Genomic DNA, 15,114 nt, shown 5'->3' with positions numbered 1-15,114 from the left:
ATGTTCTGTATGTTCCCTTGTAAATTAATGATACGTATATATTTTAAAATTAATGATATTACTACGAGAAGTACCACCAGTAATAATAATAATAATAATATTCATGGCAATTCATTCAAGATACGTTGCATCTACCGACCTATTTATCTATCTATCTATCTAATACAATTTGCATTGCTTTTACCATTTTGCAACTATTGCATAGGTTCAATACAAGTTGAGAATAAAATCGTACGGGGGATTGAATATTTTAGTCGTGTGTCTGTGAGAACTTTGTTACAACACAAACCTGTTGTAATCAGGATTGTTGTCGTGCTTTATTTCCATTTTTGGAAAGCCAATCCATGCGCCGCATACTACCACTATTGAGACTGGCAAGACACGACATTTTGGTTTTATTCAAAGCCACCAATACATGATGTTAGTTTTGTTTTTTCATTATGGTCGAATAGCAAAATTACAATGAACAAATGTACTTATGAATTTAAACTGATTTTAGTCGTCTAAGTTTTTACAAAGATCAGAAAGAAGAAGAAAGCAAAAATAAAAAAAAAAGAGTGCTTATAGACATGCAATCTATAATCCCGTAAAGATTGTAACTTAAACAATAAATACATGAACATATGGGCGAGAGAGATACCAATGCAATTGACATTGAAATCATTTCTCTTTCTCCTCCATTTAAACATGTAACAAAAGTGAGAACTACGAATATGGGAGTATTCAGGGAGGCTTATCAATTTATTTTTAATACTATTTTCTCCTAAAACACGTAAAATGAATTTCATCTTTATTAACCAAGTAGTAGATATTTCTAATACCAATATGTTTAGATATTGCATTATGAACCTTAATTTATTTTCTCTAATATTCCAAACCTTTTCTTTTCCTTTATTTTCTTAGAAAAAAGGGGGAACCGAAGTGGAATTGGTTTCTAATATAGGGACCAGTGTTCTCTTTCCCGGGAGTTACTATTCCGTCTGCATGAACCCATATACCCTTAGTCTTTTTACTCTTGACTCCCTTCTTCCCCTACATCCACTAATTCTTCTTCGATTTAATAGTTGGACAGGAAGGCTTGAATAAGAAAAAATCTTACGACATTAAAATTTAATCTTCATATGGGTAATGATGGGGAAGTTCACGTGGATAATGGTTTTGAGAATAAACAATACTTCTTTAAAGTTTATTACAGACCCAATAAGTGTAGACATGTAGATTTTTTTTTCTTACATGGTAGGTTAATTCTTGAAACTTATACCGAGGAATCTGGTTAGCGTAGTACGACACGAGTGGTATCATAACTTACGAATGAATAAGCCAACACACTGAAAGTATAATCAATTGTGTAAATGAATAAATATCTATGTACATTGTAAAGCACGATCCAAAAAGATAAAAAAAACAACCACAGAGACTCCGCAATCGATGGTAAGTGGCCAATGTTCATCGCATAACTCCATGTAAGAAGAATATTAGTTGATACTTGTATCTTTAACAAATGCAAGGACACGAATTGATGGAGGCTTTTCGTCCAATGGGAGTAATGGTTAACTATGAGTAGTAAATTGTCGTTAGTGCAAATGCGAACAAATTTACTAAAATTGCCTGCATTATCATCGACGTTTCAACACGGCATGTACTAACACACACACACACACACACACACACACACACAAGACAATTGACCAATCGGTATTCAATTGAAAAATTAATTAAACGATACATTCAACATGGCGTGTAGGTCTGACTCTGTATATAGCAAGTCATTGATTGACCAAACAAGAAAAAATAAATTATGGACTAGATAAGGTACAAAACAAAGAGAAGAACCGCCCCTTCTATTTAACACCAGCAAATCTCATCATCATCAACATCATCAACTACAACGGCACCTAAATAGCAAGTAAAGTATAGGAGAACTGCGTCAATGAAATAAGCCATTAAAAATAAAAAATTTTCCATGCATATTAATTTGTTCATTATTGTGGATTGAAAAAAAAAAAATCACACACACACACATTATTCATTGTCGATCCTATTTCAAAGGATAAAACAATCCACGGAAAACAATCAACATGGAAAACGGATAAAAAAAACTAAAGACTAATAGTCATATTGTAATACTATAGATTATTGTTAGGTTTAGATAAGGTTATGAGAAATACTAGTGTACAAACATAAAGAGGTACAATGCAATACTAAGATAAAACTAAAAATAACCACAGCGCCGATTTGATTTAATTAATTGTAGGATTGAAAATTTTTGATTCTTTAAACAGCAACGATAATAGGAAAGAAAAAGTTTCGATGTCCAGGGTTATGAATATCAATTGAATGAGTTAGAGATTAGCCGCTGCAATAAAGTTTTCAATTTTTAATTTGTACATTTAACATATCGGATGATTACTTCTACTCTTGAAAATAATGGTTTTTTACGAAATATGATACCAAATGCTTTGAGAATGTTATACAAATAGTCAATAAACCAGCAGGTACAGATATAATGTCTATGACGAAAGTTGGTTTTTGTTTTTTTGTTCTATATTGTTTTATTTCACGCTTACATAATTGATTAGATGTTCACTTGTTAAGAGTTGTAGTGTAATAACCAATTGGGTTAATAATACGCCTTCGTTGCCTAATCTATTGTTGAAAATTTCAAGAAAACGTTTTTGTTCTTATTCCGATATCTGTTTCATGTATAACCAAAATCCAGTTTAATTCATGATTGTGGAACAACTGCTAAACCAATTAAACAAAAAGACTGTCTTGATTCAATATTCAAAAGTAGGGCTTGTCTCTGTTTTGTATATCGACAATAGTTTCCTCTCTAATATTTCTTTTTTTTTTAAAATCCTTGAATAGGGAAAAGTTTTAATTCTTCACTCGTCTATTTCCAATGTTTATTGCTATACATCTTCTATCCCCATGTATTTCTCGATCTTTCTATCTCCCTCTCTAGTCCCTTTCCCCTTCCCCCACTCTGACATTAAATCTTCTTTATGTTCGTTTTTGTTTTCCCTTTAGTCCAAGGAAGTAACCAACAGGTTGATATTTCTCGGTATTAATGACTAAAGATGACAATATCCCTTGACGTCTTTCAGTAGTGGAATTGATAATCCACTTTTATTTCATCGCAAATCATGGTTAATCATAATGTGACAAAAAATGGAATAGTTGTGTTTAATAGTTGCTTGCATTATCTATCAAAATTCGCAATATAACCCCAAGAAAAAAAAAGTTTATCTTGAAATATACAGTTAAACGTATTTCAATTGTTATCAACTTTTAATATTGAAACTAATCCATATTGTAAGTAAAACACATAAATTGATCGATTATAACCTACAACATCATTACTATCGCCATCACCATCACCATCACCATCACTATTATCATCATCTATATGGTTGTCGTGGAAACCAATAATGCTAACGAATATTTCACTTCTCTACAAGAACAATTCTTGTCGTGTGGTGCATATATGTGTGTGTTAATGAATGAATAAAGATAGAAATAGAAATAGAAAATATAAAAAAAAGGAAACAACTCTATTCAACGCAATGTGTGATTTAAAATCAGATTCTTTTTATTATTAGCTATTGTCGTTGTAAGTTGATTTTTTACATCCAAGATGGTTACTAGCAATGATACACACGATAAATCTTGCTCATGACTAAAAAAAAGAAAAAAATAATTATTTTTATAACAAACCATTGATTTCATCAACAAAAACTCCTTACCCACATGGCTTAATACTTTGGTAGTTATTCACTGTTCATTCAACTAAGATATTCACACACTCATAGAGAGAGACGCTTCTTGTATCCTAGTTTTGAAAGGTTTACTAATAATATTGGAATTTTTAAAATATCTAATCAATCAAGAGAAATCAAAGAATTTAAAAAACTTAGTTATCAATTTACATCTACACATAACCTATTGGTAAGTGAAAAAAAAAATGTCTGATTGAATTAAATAATTATAATCCTTAGGTTCAACTTAGATTTCATTATAGTTATAACTTGTTTGAAACAACGACAACTGGTATCATATAAAGTGAAGTAGTGTATTGGCGATAATGTGAGTGTTTATATGCCGGACAGATTCAATTGGGCGAATGAAATGGAAAATTTTTTTTTTTGCTTTGAAGATTTGTCGATCAAAAATTTTTTTTTCTTTTTCATTTTACTTTACTTTTTCCTTCTTTCTTCTTCTTCTTCTTCTTCTTCCATTACTTTCATTATACAACCAATGATACTCACACAAGCATAAATTATGATGAAAATATTACTAACTAAAGACTATAATAGTATTTAACTAACATATCATTAGAGACCATTTCAAATCATTTCAACTCATAACTTGAATTTTCCCCAAACCAAAATTGGTTTTCCCCATTACGTAATTACAAAATGAAATTTTTTTTTTTTTGGTTTCTCCTTTTTTTCTTTTTCCTTCGGAAATGACACCCCCCCAAATGGAAAAAAAATATTTTCTTCGTCTTATTTAGCCTACGTTTTCCGTGTTTGTGTAACAGATCGGATTAAACATTTCTACCCCGGATTATTTGTCGTTGTAGAGGTTACACAAAAAACTTTAGAGTTAAATTTACGAGGCAAGATCTAGAAAACTGTAATATGCACGACTGCTTAAATATCGCATTCACACACGCACACTCCTTGGTAACTGGAGAAAAATGTCGTATTACGACATTGTATATATATGTATAATATTTGGATAAGGAAATTGGTTTATAAATCTCTTAAAGAATTATAATGTTCACCTAAACCATATGAATGTTTGAAATAACCCAAATTTAACTCTTTTAATTCACCATCAGGATTAATTTTCAATTCTGAAGAACCTGCCATGTATACAATAATTGGACAATTGAAGATATTAGCAAGGGCAAGAATTTCCATATCTGACCCCCACATTGCTGTTGATTTTAATTCTTCAACATAATCATTTATATTTTTTAATTCACCTGTTTCTTCATCAATTAAAAATGGAATAAAATCATTTTGATTTTCTAGGATATAATCACCTGCTAAATTTCTTAATTCTTGAATTTCAACTGATTTATTATGATGGATTAATAATTGATCTTGAATTGAAGCAAATAAACAATGTCCATCAGGTTTAATTTCATATAATTGTAGATTATTCATGGATAATATTTTCTCCATAGATTCTTGTTCTAATTTTCTATAATCTATACTATTTGCAGATTCTTTAATTGCTTCCTGTTTGATTTTTTCAATTTCTTGTTTACGTCTTTCTAATCTTTCCTTTTGTCTATTTCTCTTCTTCTTTGGTTCATTACTCGTTGTAGTAGTTGTCTGTTCTTCTTGTGGCTTGTTATCTAATGACATTTGTTCGAGTAATTTCTCAGGAGTCATTTCTTCTTCACCTCCATCATCATCATCATCAACAACATCGCCACCACCGTCAAATTTCTTTAATTCACCTTGTTGTTTTTGATTTAACTTATCTTGTAATTCTTGACATTTTTGAAGAACACTCTTCCTTGTTTTCTTAGTTGCTTGTTTTTTCAACCCTGTTACAGTCGCTATTAAATCTTTTTGTTCTTTTTTATGACGTTGAATTAATGCATCTCTTGTCTCTTCAATTGGTAACTGATCTTCAGACATGATTGTGTTTTAATTTGTGCTGTGATTATTCAACAATGATGATTGAAAAAATTTTTTTTTGTTGGTTAGGTATGAGATGAGATGAGTAGTGTGAGTTGACTATGTGTATCTCTATATATGTCTGTGTGTGAGTGTGTGACTGGGTTACGGTGATTTTGAGATTAGGGCTGGAAATGAACATAAAAAATTTTTGTTGATTTTTTTTTTTTTTTTTTTTTTTGGATGAGGTATTTTCTCAGTGTGCGAGTGTGAGTATGTGTGTATGATAATATACAGGAACATCGTCAATTGAAACAACACAACATCATAAACAATTGCTGATTGTACCAATAGTAATGGATTGAATTGGCATTATCACAAAGCAAACCTCTTAATGTACGATGATGATGATGCTAGGGTTTCTTCATTGTAGTTAATTAAACTGTTGAAATGACAATTACCAAGGTACACAACAAAAGCCCAAAAAAAAAAGAAACTATTTGACACATATCTGATATGATTACTAAACCAGGTACCACAATTACAGTTAGGACAGGGTTAATCCTCGGCATCACACACACACATACATACACACATACATACATAAATACTTAAACACACACAGAGAGAAACAGTGACTTACAAACATAGAGAAGTTAAGAAAATTGCCGTGGATCAAGATGATAGTTTTGAGTTGAGATGGTCACATTTATAAATTTTGTGGAGAAATTTGTATTACGTTTCACTACGAGAAAGAGCAAGAGATAGAATACAAAAAACAACACCGTCATTCAAAACATCGATATACGGCAAAAGAAAGAAAGGCGAGAATGGAATGAAGCGAATATGTGAGGCAAACAAAGTGATGATGATGATGATGACCAATTTACTAAAGAGAATGTTTGACTGTTGAAAATCATACAGCGTTGAGCAACAGACCATGTAAAATGTAAGACAAATATAGCCCGTGTCGATGTAATCTCTCTTATCTTTCTTAAATTTTATTAACCCCGTCTATATTACTACATCAGGATTTAATTGGATGAATAGCAAAAAGAAAGAAAAAAAAAATCCGAAATAATTACTGAAATTTATCCACAAAATCGAAAGGGATAGAGTGGACAAACAAACCCACTTTTTATTTCATTCATAAATGGGACAAAAAGTCTTGTTTTAAATCCTATTAATAGTAAATGCATGGAAGACACAATATATATATAAATTACATGCTTTGTTCCTATTCCTTCTTCGGATTTCTGTATTAATTATTGAGAACAATCCCGATTATTATTATTATCAAAGGTTAAAATTATTTGAGAGGATTGTTTAGCGATTTCATATTATATTTATATTAAAGAAATAAAAACTATCGCCTATCATTGTAACAGTAATACAGAAATGTAACTATCATCATCGTCACCATCATCTGTTGTAGTACAACTTGTAGAGTAATGTAGGTTATAATTACAGAAAAGAAAAAGAAAGAAAGAAAAAAAAATTTCATCAGCATGATGTACATCACCACCGACGACCAAAAAAAAGAGCCAACTACAGCCGTCATACTGAGTGAATGATTCTAAAATTAAAATCTTCAACCGTCCGACTTTTAACGGTTGATGTTTCCATTATATTCTCTTCTAACCTATTCGGAATTCTTTCCGGTATGAATCAATTAATGGTTATGTGTATGAGGAGGAGGAAAAGGAGGAGTGTGTCTTGTCCTCCGACTCACGAAATGTCCGAATTCAACAAAATTTTTCAAGCCTCATTACAACCTTACATACAATTTTTCCATTATTGCGCCATGCACATTCATAACACACACACACACACACACGCAATAATCTAAAGAGCACTAAATAGATAAATCGCCTCCTATTTTTTCAGCTTTTGCTTCTTAATTAATGAAAGGGAGGTAAATCATGTGACAAGCCATAAAAACAAATCGACATATATCTATTACTAAAATTCGGTTTTGTTATTGTACACAGCATAATACAAGTGTACATTAAGTATTCTTACAATAGTAAACTCAAAGTGTCTGCGTTGTATTTTTTTTGATTCGTCAAATCGTCAAAGGTCAAAACGTTTTCCCCATCTCTTTATCAGTAAATTAATCAAATTTGGACTATGAGTTAATGAGCTTTACTTGGCTCATTGTAATTAATTTTATACGGCACTAAGAATAAGAATAAGAATATGAAGAAGAGGGGGTGACTGATTGGGGGCAATTAAATTTGTTTGTTTGTGAAGTATTTATCTAATTGTATATATCCGACCGGTGAAATTTATATAAGAATAGTAGCAGTAGCAATAGTGCTACTACTAATAATAACAAAAAATAAGTGGTTGTAGTTGTAGTTTATGTACAAAATTACAAAAGACAAAGTTGGCGGGAAAACAAAGATGACAGTGAAAGAAAAAGATAAAGTCAATCAATGAAGAATATACTCAAAATATTTTGTGATAATAATCCACTAAACAACAACCGTAAAACAAAAAAGAAACAAAGATCAAGAGATAAATTTTCAACTTCTACCAAAAAAATTTTATATACCTCTCTGTCTATTACAACTGCAATATATATATATATATATATATATATATATATATAGTGTGTTAGAGAAAAAGGTCAAGAAAGGAGTTATCGCAATTAATGATAATTGGATAATATTCTTTTTTTTGTATATCGATAATTTAACTTTACTTAACTTTACTAAATTGAATAGCCTTCTTTGTTTCTTGGTTTTAAGTTAATAGTGGAAACTTAATCTCACAGTGAACAAATGAACAATAGAAAAGTCTGAATTGTTCATCTCTGTTTAAATTTTATTCAATTCAATTTAGTGGTACAAGTGATTCTTTGATAATAAAAAAATCAAAAGAAAAGAAAAGAGAAAAATGTCGTACGGTTTTTTTTTGCTCTTCTTCTTATTCAGTTTTTATATTTTGTGAAGTTTGGTTATATATATGTATACATACAAAAAGAGAAGAAGAAGAGGTAAGAATGATTGCATTTTCATTTACTATGGTCAATTATTATTATTGTAATCATTATCATCAACCAATTAAACAACCCCACTCAACACATGTTAATGTCTGGTGATATTTAACAAAAGAGCGACAATATATGGAAATACAGGATCATTTATCTCAGGCATAAAGGAGATATGCACCAACAGAGTAATATGAGTGGAATAGATAGATAGATAGTTCACACATCTATATTAAGAAGTTCTAATTATTAATTTTGTGTGGAGTATACACAATTTGTACCATCAACAATTCAATGTAACAAAAATCACTATGAAATTTTTTTTTCACTCACACTCACACTCACACTCTCTCTTTTCTTTTTTATTTTATTTTTGGGTAATTGGATTGTTAATCGGAAGGTGGCATTGTTGTGATTATATTGTTGATGATGAAGATGAACAATATGGTTCAATCAAAAATTTGTTTCATAACCAACCAACCAACTGATGATTGAGATCAAATATTTAACGTACTTCTCTCACGTAATTGAGTAGACTAAGATTTATTTCCGATGATTTAAAATCTACATTTTTTTTTTAAAAAAAAGCACTATCTAACTAACTAACTAATAGACTAACTAAATCTTAGTAGACACAAAGGACGTTTTATTAGTACCTACTCATGCATCACATCACTTTACCATTTTTTCTTTCTTGAAAGACGGTTAATCAAATATCTTGTAGACGAAAATCATCAATTGACAACTTATAGTATCACCACCAACAGTTGTTATGTATACACATTAGCCAACCATTCATGCCGTCAATCTCATTTTTATTATTCTATTTTCTTTTCTTATACATATATTATCAAATCTCAATTATGAAGTATCCCGTATCTCTCATTGATCTTTCTTTTTGTATACTTTTACGGTTTCTTGTTGGATTTTTTTTTTTCTTACTTTCTTTCCTTTTTGAATAAAATTACTAAATATTTCTTAACCACTATTACTAAACTTGGGTTAACCAAAATGTACTCCTTGTTGAAGCATCTAAACAATTATTCACATTTGACAGGAATAACTTTCATCTGACAGAGAGGCATCATGAAATTCAATCATCGTCTAATTGGAAATAGTACTAAAAAAAAAGGGGGGGGACACACACATATCAATTGACTGACTGATTAGTGGGTCTTGATTTATTCATATCAATGAATTACTTTTAATAAAATGCACATAAAATCGTCATATTTATTATCGCTAGTAATTTCAACTGCTTGTTCAAACTATTACAAAAGAAATATAATAATACTCACCAAGGTATTACTATTTAGATAACGCTAATCAATTAAATTCGACTCCTACTTCTACTCTTTCTCCTCAATTGTAGAATTGTGTTCCAATTGAAGATTTGAATTACCGCCACGATTTTCCTGGTCCTTTTTCTATATTTTGTTAGTCAAGACATAATAACATGATTAATAATTACACTTAGTGCTAATTCAAACCGGGATTATGATAATTATTATAAGAATTGTATGTTTATGTAAAATGAGTTAAAAATTTCAAGGAGAAACTGAAATTTGGCGGACCTTTCTGTCCTAAAGAACTCATTTTTGTTTTTTTTCAGTATATATTTTCTCTCTCCCACTTCCTCTCCCTTTCCCTCTCCATTAATTGCTATCTATGGGTTCTATTATTTAGTTTCCATTTCATTATATTATTAATTTAATATTCGTTATTGTTTAATGTTATTATTATATTCTCCTGTTTCCGCTAACTGATTTCAACGAATTACACTTCCTTACTGTATGCCGTCATTCAAGTAAGGAAAGACTTCCCACCTCCTTCTCTTCCTTATATATATTGTATTCCATGCCTATTGGGTTAACTTACCGTACGAAATTTAAGAATAGAAACAAGGTACTGTTTGAATTAACAACCATGACAACGTGACCTCTCAATCAAGAAAAAGAAAAAAAAAACAGACGAAGGAGATTCCGTTTTCCTATTATTTCATCAGTAATGTAAGTATCTGTATGTCCATGCTTCCGATGCTGGTAACTGAAACCTTCTTTTATTTTTCGTATCAAAAATCTTCGTCTATATGAACATACCTTGCCACATTATAGGGAACACCTTCTTTTCTTTTTCTTATTCTTATCCCCTCTTACAAATCAATCCACTTTTCATCTTGTATTTGTTATAGATCATAGTTTCACGATACAACCCCTTGACTATTTCAATGAAACATGTCTATAAAAAAAAATAGCGCCGAAAACTTATTGGGTACATCAGAGAACTTAGGGCTATTAGGAGTCAATAATAAAAATATTCATACTTTTTAGTATTGGGCTTTGTATTTCCTCGATTCTTTTTTTTTTTTTTTTGATTTTTCGTTTTCAACCCCCCTGTACACTGTAGCTTCAATTGTTGACTTGATTTGTTCGTTAATCGTGGTGTACGCTTCTCTGTAATGTATAGATAGGTATCCAAGTACATCCAATTGTATACTGCTACAACTATTCAGGTGCTTGAGTCGTCACTATTAAAACCACATTTTAATCAAACCCACACGACAACGACTTTTTGTTTTTTATTATGGGATAATCACAAAGTCGTTTTCTTCTGTACAAGTGTTGTAATTAATGATCCGTTTTAGGAATAATCCTGATAAAACAAGTTTTTAATTTACTCTCTCATTTAAATTTAATTGAAAAAAAAAAGGGGAACACACAAAAGTGATAAAAAAAAGTCGGGCAATTATTATTTTTTTTGTACCATTGTCTTCCTAGTAAAATTCAAATGCACGTTATTTGTCCTCCTTTTTTTTATTATTATTAACACACAATTTCTTTTTTACCACACATTAGTTTCTTTCTTTTCCTTCCTTTGATTATTTTAATATTTTGTGCAGCCCTGTGGATTTTTATTTAATTCAGTCTTTTTTTATTTTTGGCTTATATGCTTTGTACTTTTGTGTAATCATGATCCATTTGTGTAAAATTGGCATTATTATAATGTGGTACACTAAAAAATGTTAAGTTGATTGAAAATTTTTTTTTTACTTTCTTTTTTTTATGTCTTGATTTTTCATTTTTAAAATTCCCATTCTTTATATATAAAGATATTCAATTATCACCTAGTTCTACTTTTTTTTCATTTTTCATATTTTTCCTTTTTCATATTGATATCTTATTGAGTTAAATCATTTTTATTTATTTTTTTCTTTTAATTGATTTTCCAATTTGAATTATATTCATCTTCCTTTCTTTTTCTTTTCTATCTCCCTCCTCCCTCCTACTTCTTTTTCTTTTTCTTTTCTTCTTTCCTCAATCATATCTCCTAGATTTAAGAGACATTTGTTTCCTTATAGTTGGTTGCTAGTTAAAGTTAAGTTATACCTGTGTGTGTGTGTTTGTTAGTTTGATTTTCTTTTTTATAACAGACTTTAAGTATTTTCATTTTATTGATTCCTTTCAATTAATTTTGAATATATTAAGAAAGATTTGCATTTATCAACTACCAAGAATCCTTTTTATTTTCCACCAGCTACTTGCTACCAAGTCATTACCAACCACCAGTTCATTCATTAGTATTATTATTAAGGAGAATACCTAGATCCATTGCAAATAGAAATTATAAAGTATTGACACCTACCTATATTCTCATTACTTAGTTCTATTGCTCCCTTATTCATTCACTACTATACTCCCAAATAGAATCATTATTATTACGTCCTTTTCTTTCATACTCATTCACAATTGCATATATATATATAATTCATTCTAATTGTGATTTGAAATCAAGAACATACAATACAATCAAGGGAATCAAGTACATTCGTTATTAAGTTATTACATTTTTAAATAACATTATTTTGCATCCATCCATTCATTTTTATTTTTTTTTCTTTTTGTTCATAATTTATTCATTATTTAATCTTATTCCTTTGGGTTATTTATAACATACATTCATCTAAGGGAGTATTTATTCATCAATTGTTATTATAAAATAAAAAGTTACTGGTTTAATCTTTTTTGAATAGTATAACAATTAGCCATTATAAGAATAAAAGTTGATTTTCATTATTTTTTGCATTTGGGAACAAGAAAATTGATTCATATATATTTATAATTTTACAACCACCAAAAAGAAAAAGACAATCATATTTTTTTTCTATTACAACCATTTTACAACCATTTTACAACCATCAAAGACATTAAAACATAGTTTTTTTTTATATATATATAAAAGATGTTTCCAGGTTCTCCAGATGCTTTTCATCAAGTAAGAATGCTTCAATCACTGGTTAAAGCAAGTAATTTCAAATTACAATCAATGGAATTCAAGTGTCATTCAAACAATGTTTGTGAATATCAATTGGAAATGTTGCATCATTTATTGACAATTGAATCAAAGACTTTACCAAATTTATCATTAATTGAGCAACAACCTGAAATCAAATTGGGTATGAGACCTTTGTTGTTGGACTTCTTAATGGAAGTTATAACTATCCTTAATTTATCAAGATCCACTTTCCCATTAACTGTCAATTTGATTGATCGTTATTGTTCTACCAGAATTGTTAAAAAACAACATTATCAATTGTTGGGATTAACAAGTTTATGGATCAGTTGTAAGAATTTGGATTCCAAGTTTAAAGTTCCAACATTGAATGATTTAAGAAAAATTTGTGTGGATAGTTATTATAAAGAATTGTTTGTTGAAATGGAAAAACATATTTTGAAAAGTTTAGAATGGGTGATTAATAGTCCTACATTTGATGCTTTTATTGATTTATATTTGAATTTGTTGATTTCAAATAGTAGTAATTTGGATGTTTCCAATTCAATCAAAAAATCATCCCATAAATTGAAATTATTCTCAAACTATATTGGTGAATTGTTTCAATTCTATCCAAACATTTACTATGATTACACTTCTTCACAAATTGCATTAATTGCTATTCTAATTTCAATTTTAACTTTAAAGATTCCTGTTGATTTGATTAGTTTGTTGAAATTTTATAATGGATTGGTCAAGACTGATATTTTCCAATCTAATGTTAATGATGGTGAAGAATTTGAAGAAATACTTTCTATTGATTCCTTCCATTCATTGTTTAACAAAAATTTCTTCAAGAACATGATCAAGATTATTGACAATCCACCAAGTAGTCTCAAGATTAAATATTTTGCTGAAAATGGTAAATATTCTGTATTGATGAAACAATTGGTAAGTCAAGCCACAAATACTTTGACTTTAATGCTTGAACCAACTCCTTCAACTCCAAAGGTTTCCATCAAACATTACAATCAAGGAAACTTTGCTGGTGATAATTCAATGGCTATTCCTTTAACACCAGTATCTAATAGTACTAGTCCAAATAGATTCAGTCCACCTGATCAAATATTTGATTCAGCAAAGAATAGTTTTATTGGTACATTGACACCTGATTCACAATCAACATCACCTGGTGAAAAGAGAAGTTATGATTGTATTGATGAATTGGAAATAGGTACCAGTTCGATTGCCAATTATACCATTGAAGTTCATGATACCATAAAGAGATCAAAGAGTATTAATCGTGGACCAACGTTTTATCTTCCTCATTAGATATCTAATCATTTGATATTTTACTTTTTGCATCTTCGTTGAGGGGGAGAGTTGAAGGAGTGATGAAAATGTATTAAAATTATGTATGGGATTGAGTTAACTGGTTAACTCAATAATATTATTGTCATTAATTTCAATACAACTTTGTTCAGACCGCCCTAGCACACACACCCCATCTCAAACTAATAAATTTACCTATAATTAAGTGGTGATGATTATTATTCTTTTTATGATTTTGTTAATTGTTTATGTTTAATTGTATGGACATTGTTTATTCTCCTTTTTTTTTATTTTTCCAATTATTATTATTATAGAGTTTTTATTCCAGGGAAATAATGGTGTTTATTTTTATTATTATTATTATTTATTCAATTCTTCAAGTTTTTAGGAATAAGTGATTATCATTTCAGCTATCTTGTTCTTTATTACTATTATTCATAAAACATATTTAAAAGAAAAAAAAAAAGTCAATTTACGTTAAAGAAAAAGTATCAAAAAAAAACAACAAATCTACTTATTACTTTCATTTTACACATATATCATTGAACATAATCAATTTTACATACAAACACATAATGTTTGATAATCAAAACCCTTGTTTGCATTACGTCTTTCTTATTACTTTATTGTGATATATACATATATATATATTAAATATTTTTTATTAGAGTACATATATAAATACAACATATACTTAGAGTTAAATTCACCCTCTGTGTGGTATATATTGTAGTTTAAAATTCCCCGTAAAGAATTTATAGAATTTGGAGATGAACCCTGAAAATTTCATATTTTTTGGTTGAGTAAATTTTTGCCTTTTTCTTTTCAATAAGAATATTTAGTTGGAAATGGCATACATGAAGAATGTTAGAAACAATA

The 15,114-nt window shown here is 29.4% G+C and overlaps 3 protein-coding genes across 3 annotated transcripts; 2 read left to right on the top strand and 1 right to left on the bottom strand. All coding sequences in view use genetic code 12, as the record gives it.

Moving 5' to 3' along the window:
• On the top strand, nt 1-369 carry CTRG_05365 (uncharacterized protein; the record flags this gene model as incomplete). The annotated part of the gene is made up of 1 exon (XM_002551021.1): nt 1-369. One exon carries the CDS (start codon nt 1-3, stop codon nt 367-369), a length of 369 nt encoding a protein of 122 aa, XP_002551067.1.
• A 4,388-nt stretch (nt 370-4,757) lies between these two features.
• Nucleotides 4,758-5,660, bottom strand: CTRG_05364 (uncharacterized protein; the record flags this gene model as incomplete). Its single annotated transcript, XM_002551020.1, has 1 exon — nt 4,758-5,660. The coding sequence occupies one exon, from the start codon at nt 5,658-5,660 to the stop codon at nt 4,758-4,760; it is 903 nt and encodes a 300-aa protein (XP_002551066.1).
• Nucleotides 5,661-12,873: 7,213 nt separating this feature from the next.
• CLN3 (cyclin) lies at nt 12,874-14,235 on the top strand (the record flags this gene model as incomplete). Its single annotated transcript, XM_002551019.1, has 1 exon — nt 12,874-14,235. The coding sequence occupies one exon, from the start codon at nt 12,874-12,876 to the stop codon at nt 14,233-14,235; it is 1,362 nt and encodes a 453-aa protein (XP_002551065.1).
• Nucleotides 14,236-15,114: the final 879 nt, after the last annotated feature.

Source organism: Candida tropicalis, assembly GCF_000006335.3.
Source record: "Candida tropicalis MYA-3404 genomic scaffold supercont3.8, whole genome shotgun sequence".
NCBI classification, from domain to species: Eukaryota; Fungi; Ascomycota; class Pichiomycetes; order Serinales; family Debaryomycetaceae; genus Candida; species Candida tropicalis.
Note: the sequence above shows the minus strand (reverse complement) of the source record. Positions and strands in the feature narration are given on the sequence as shown.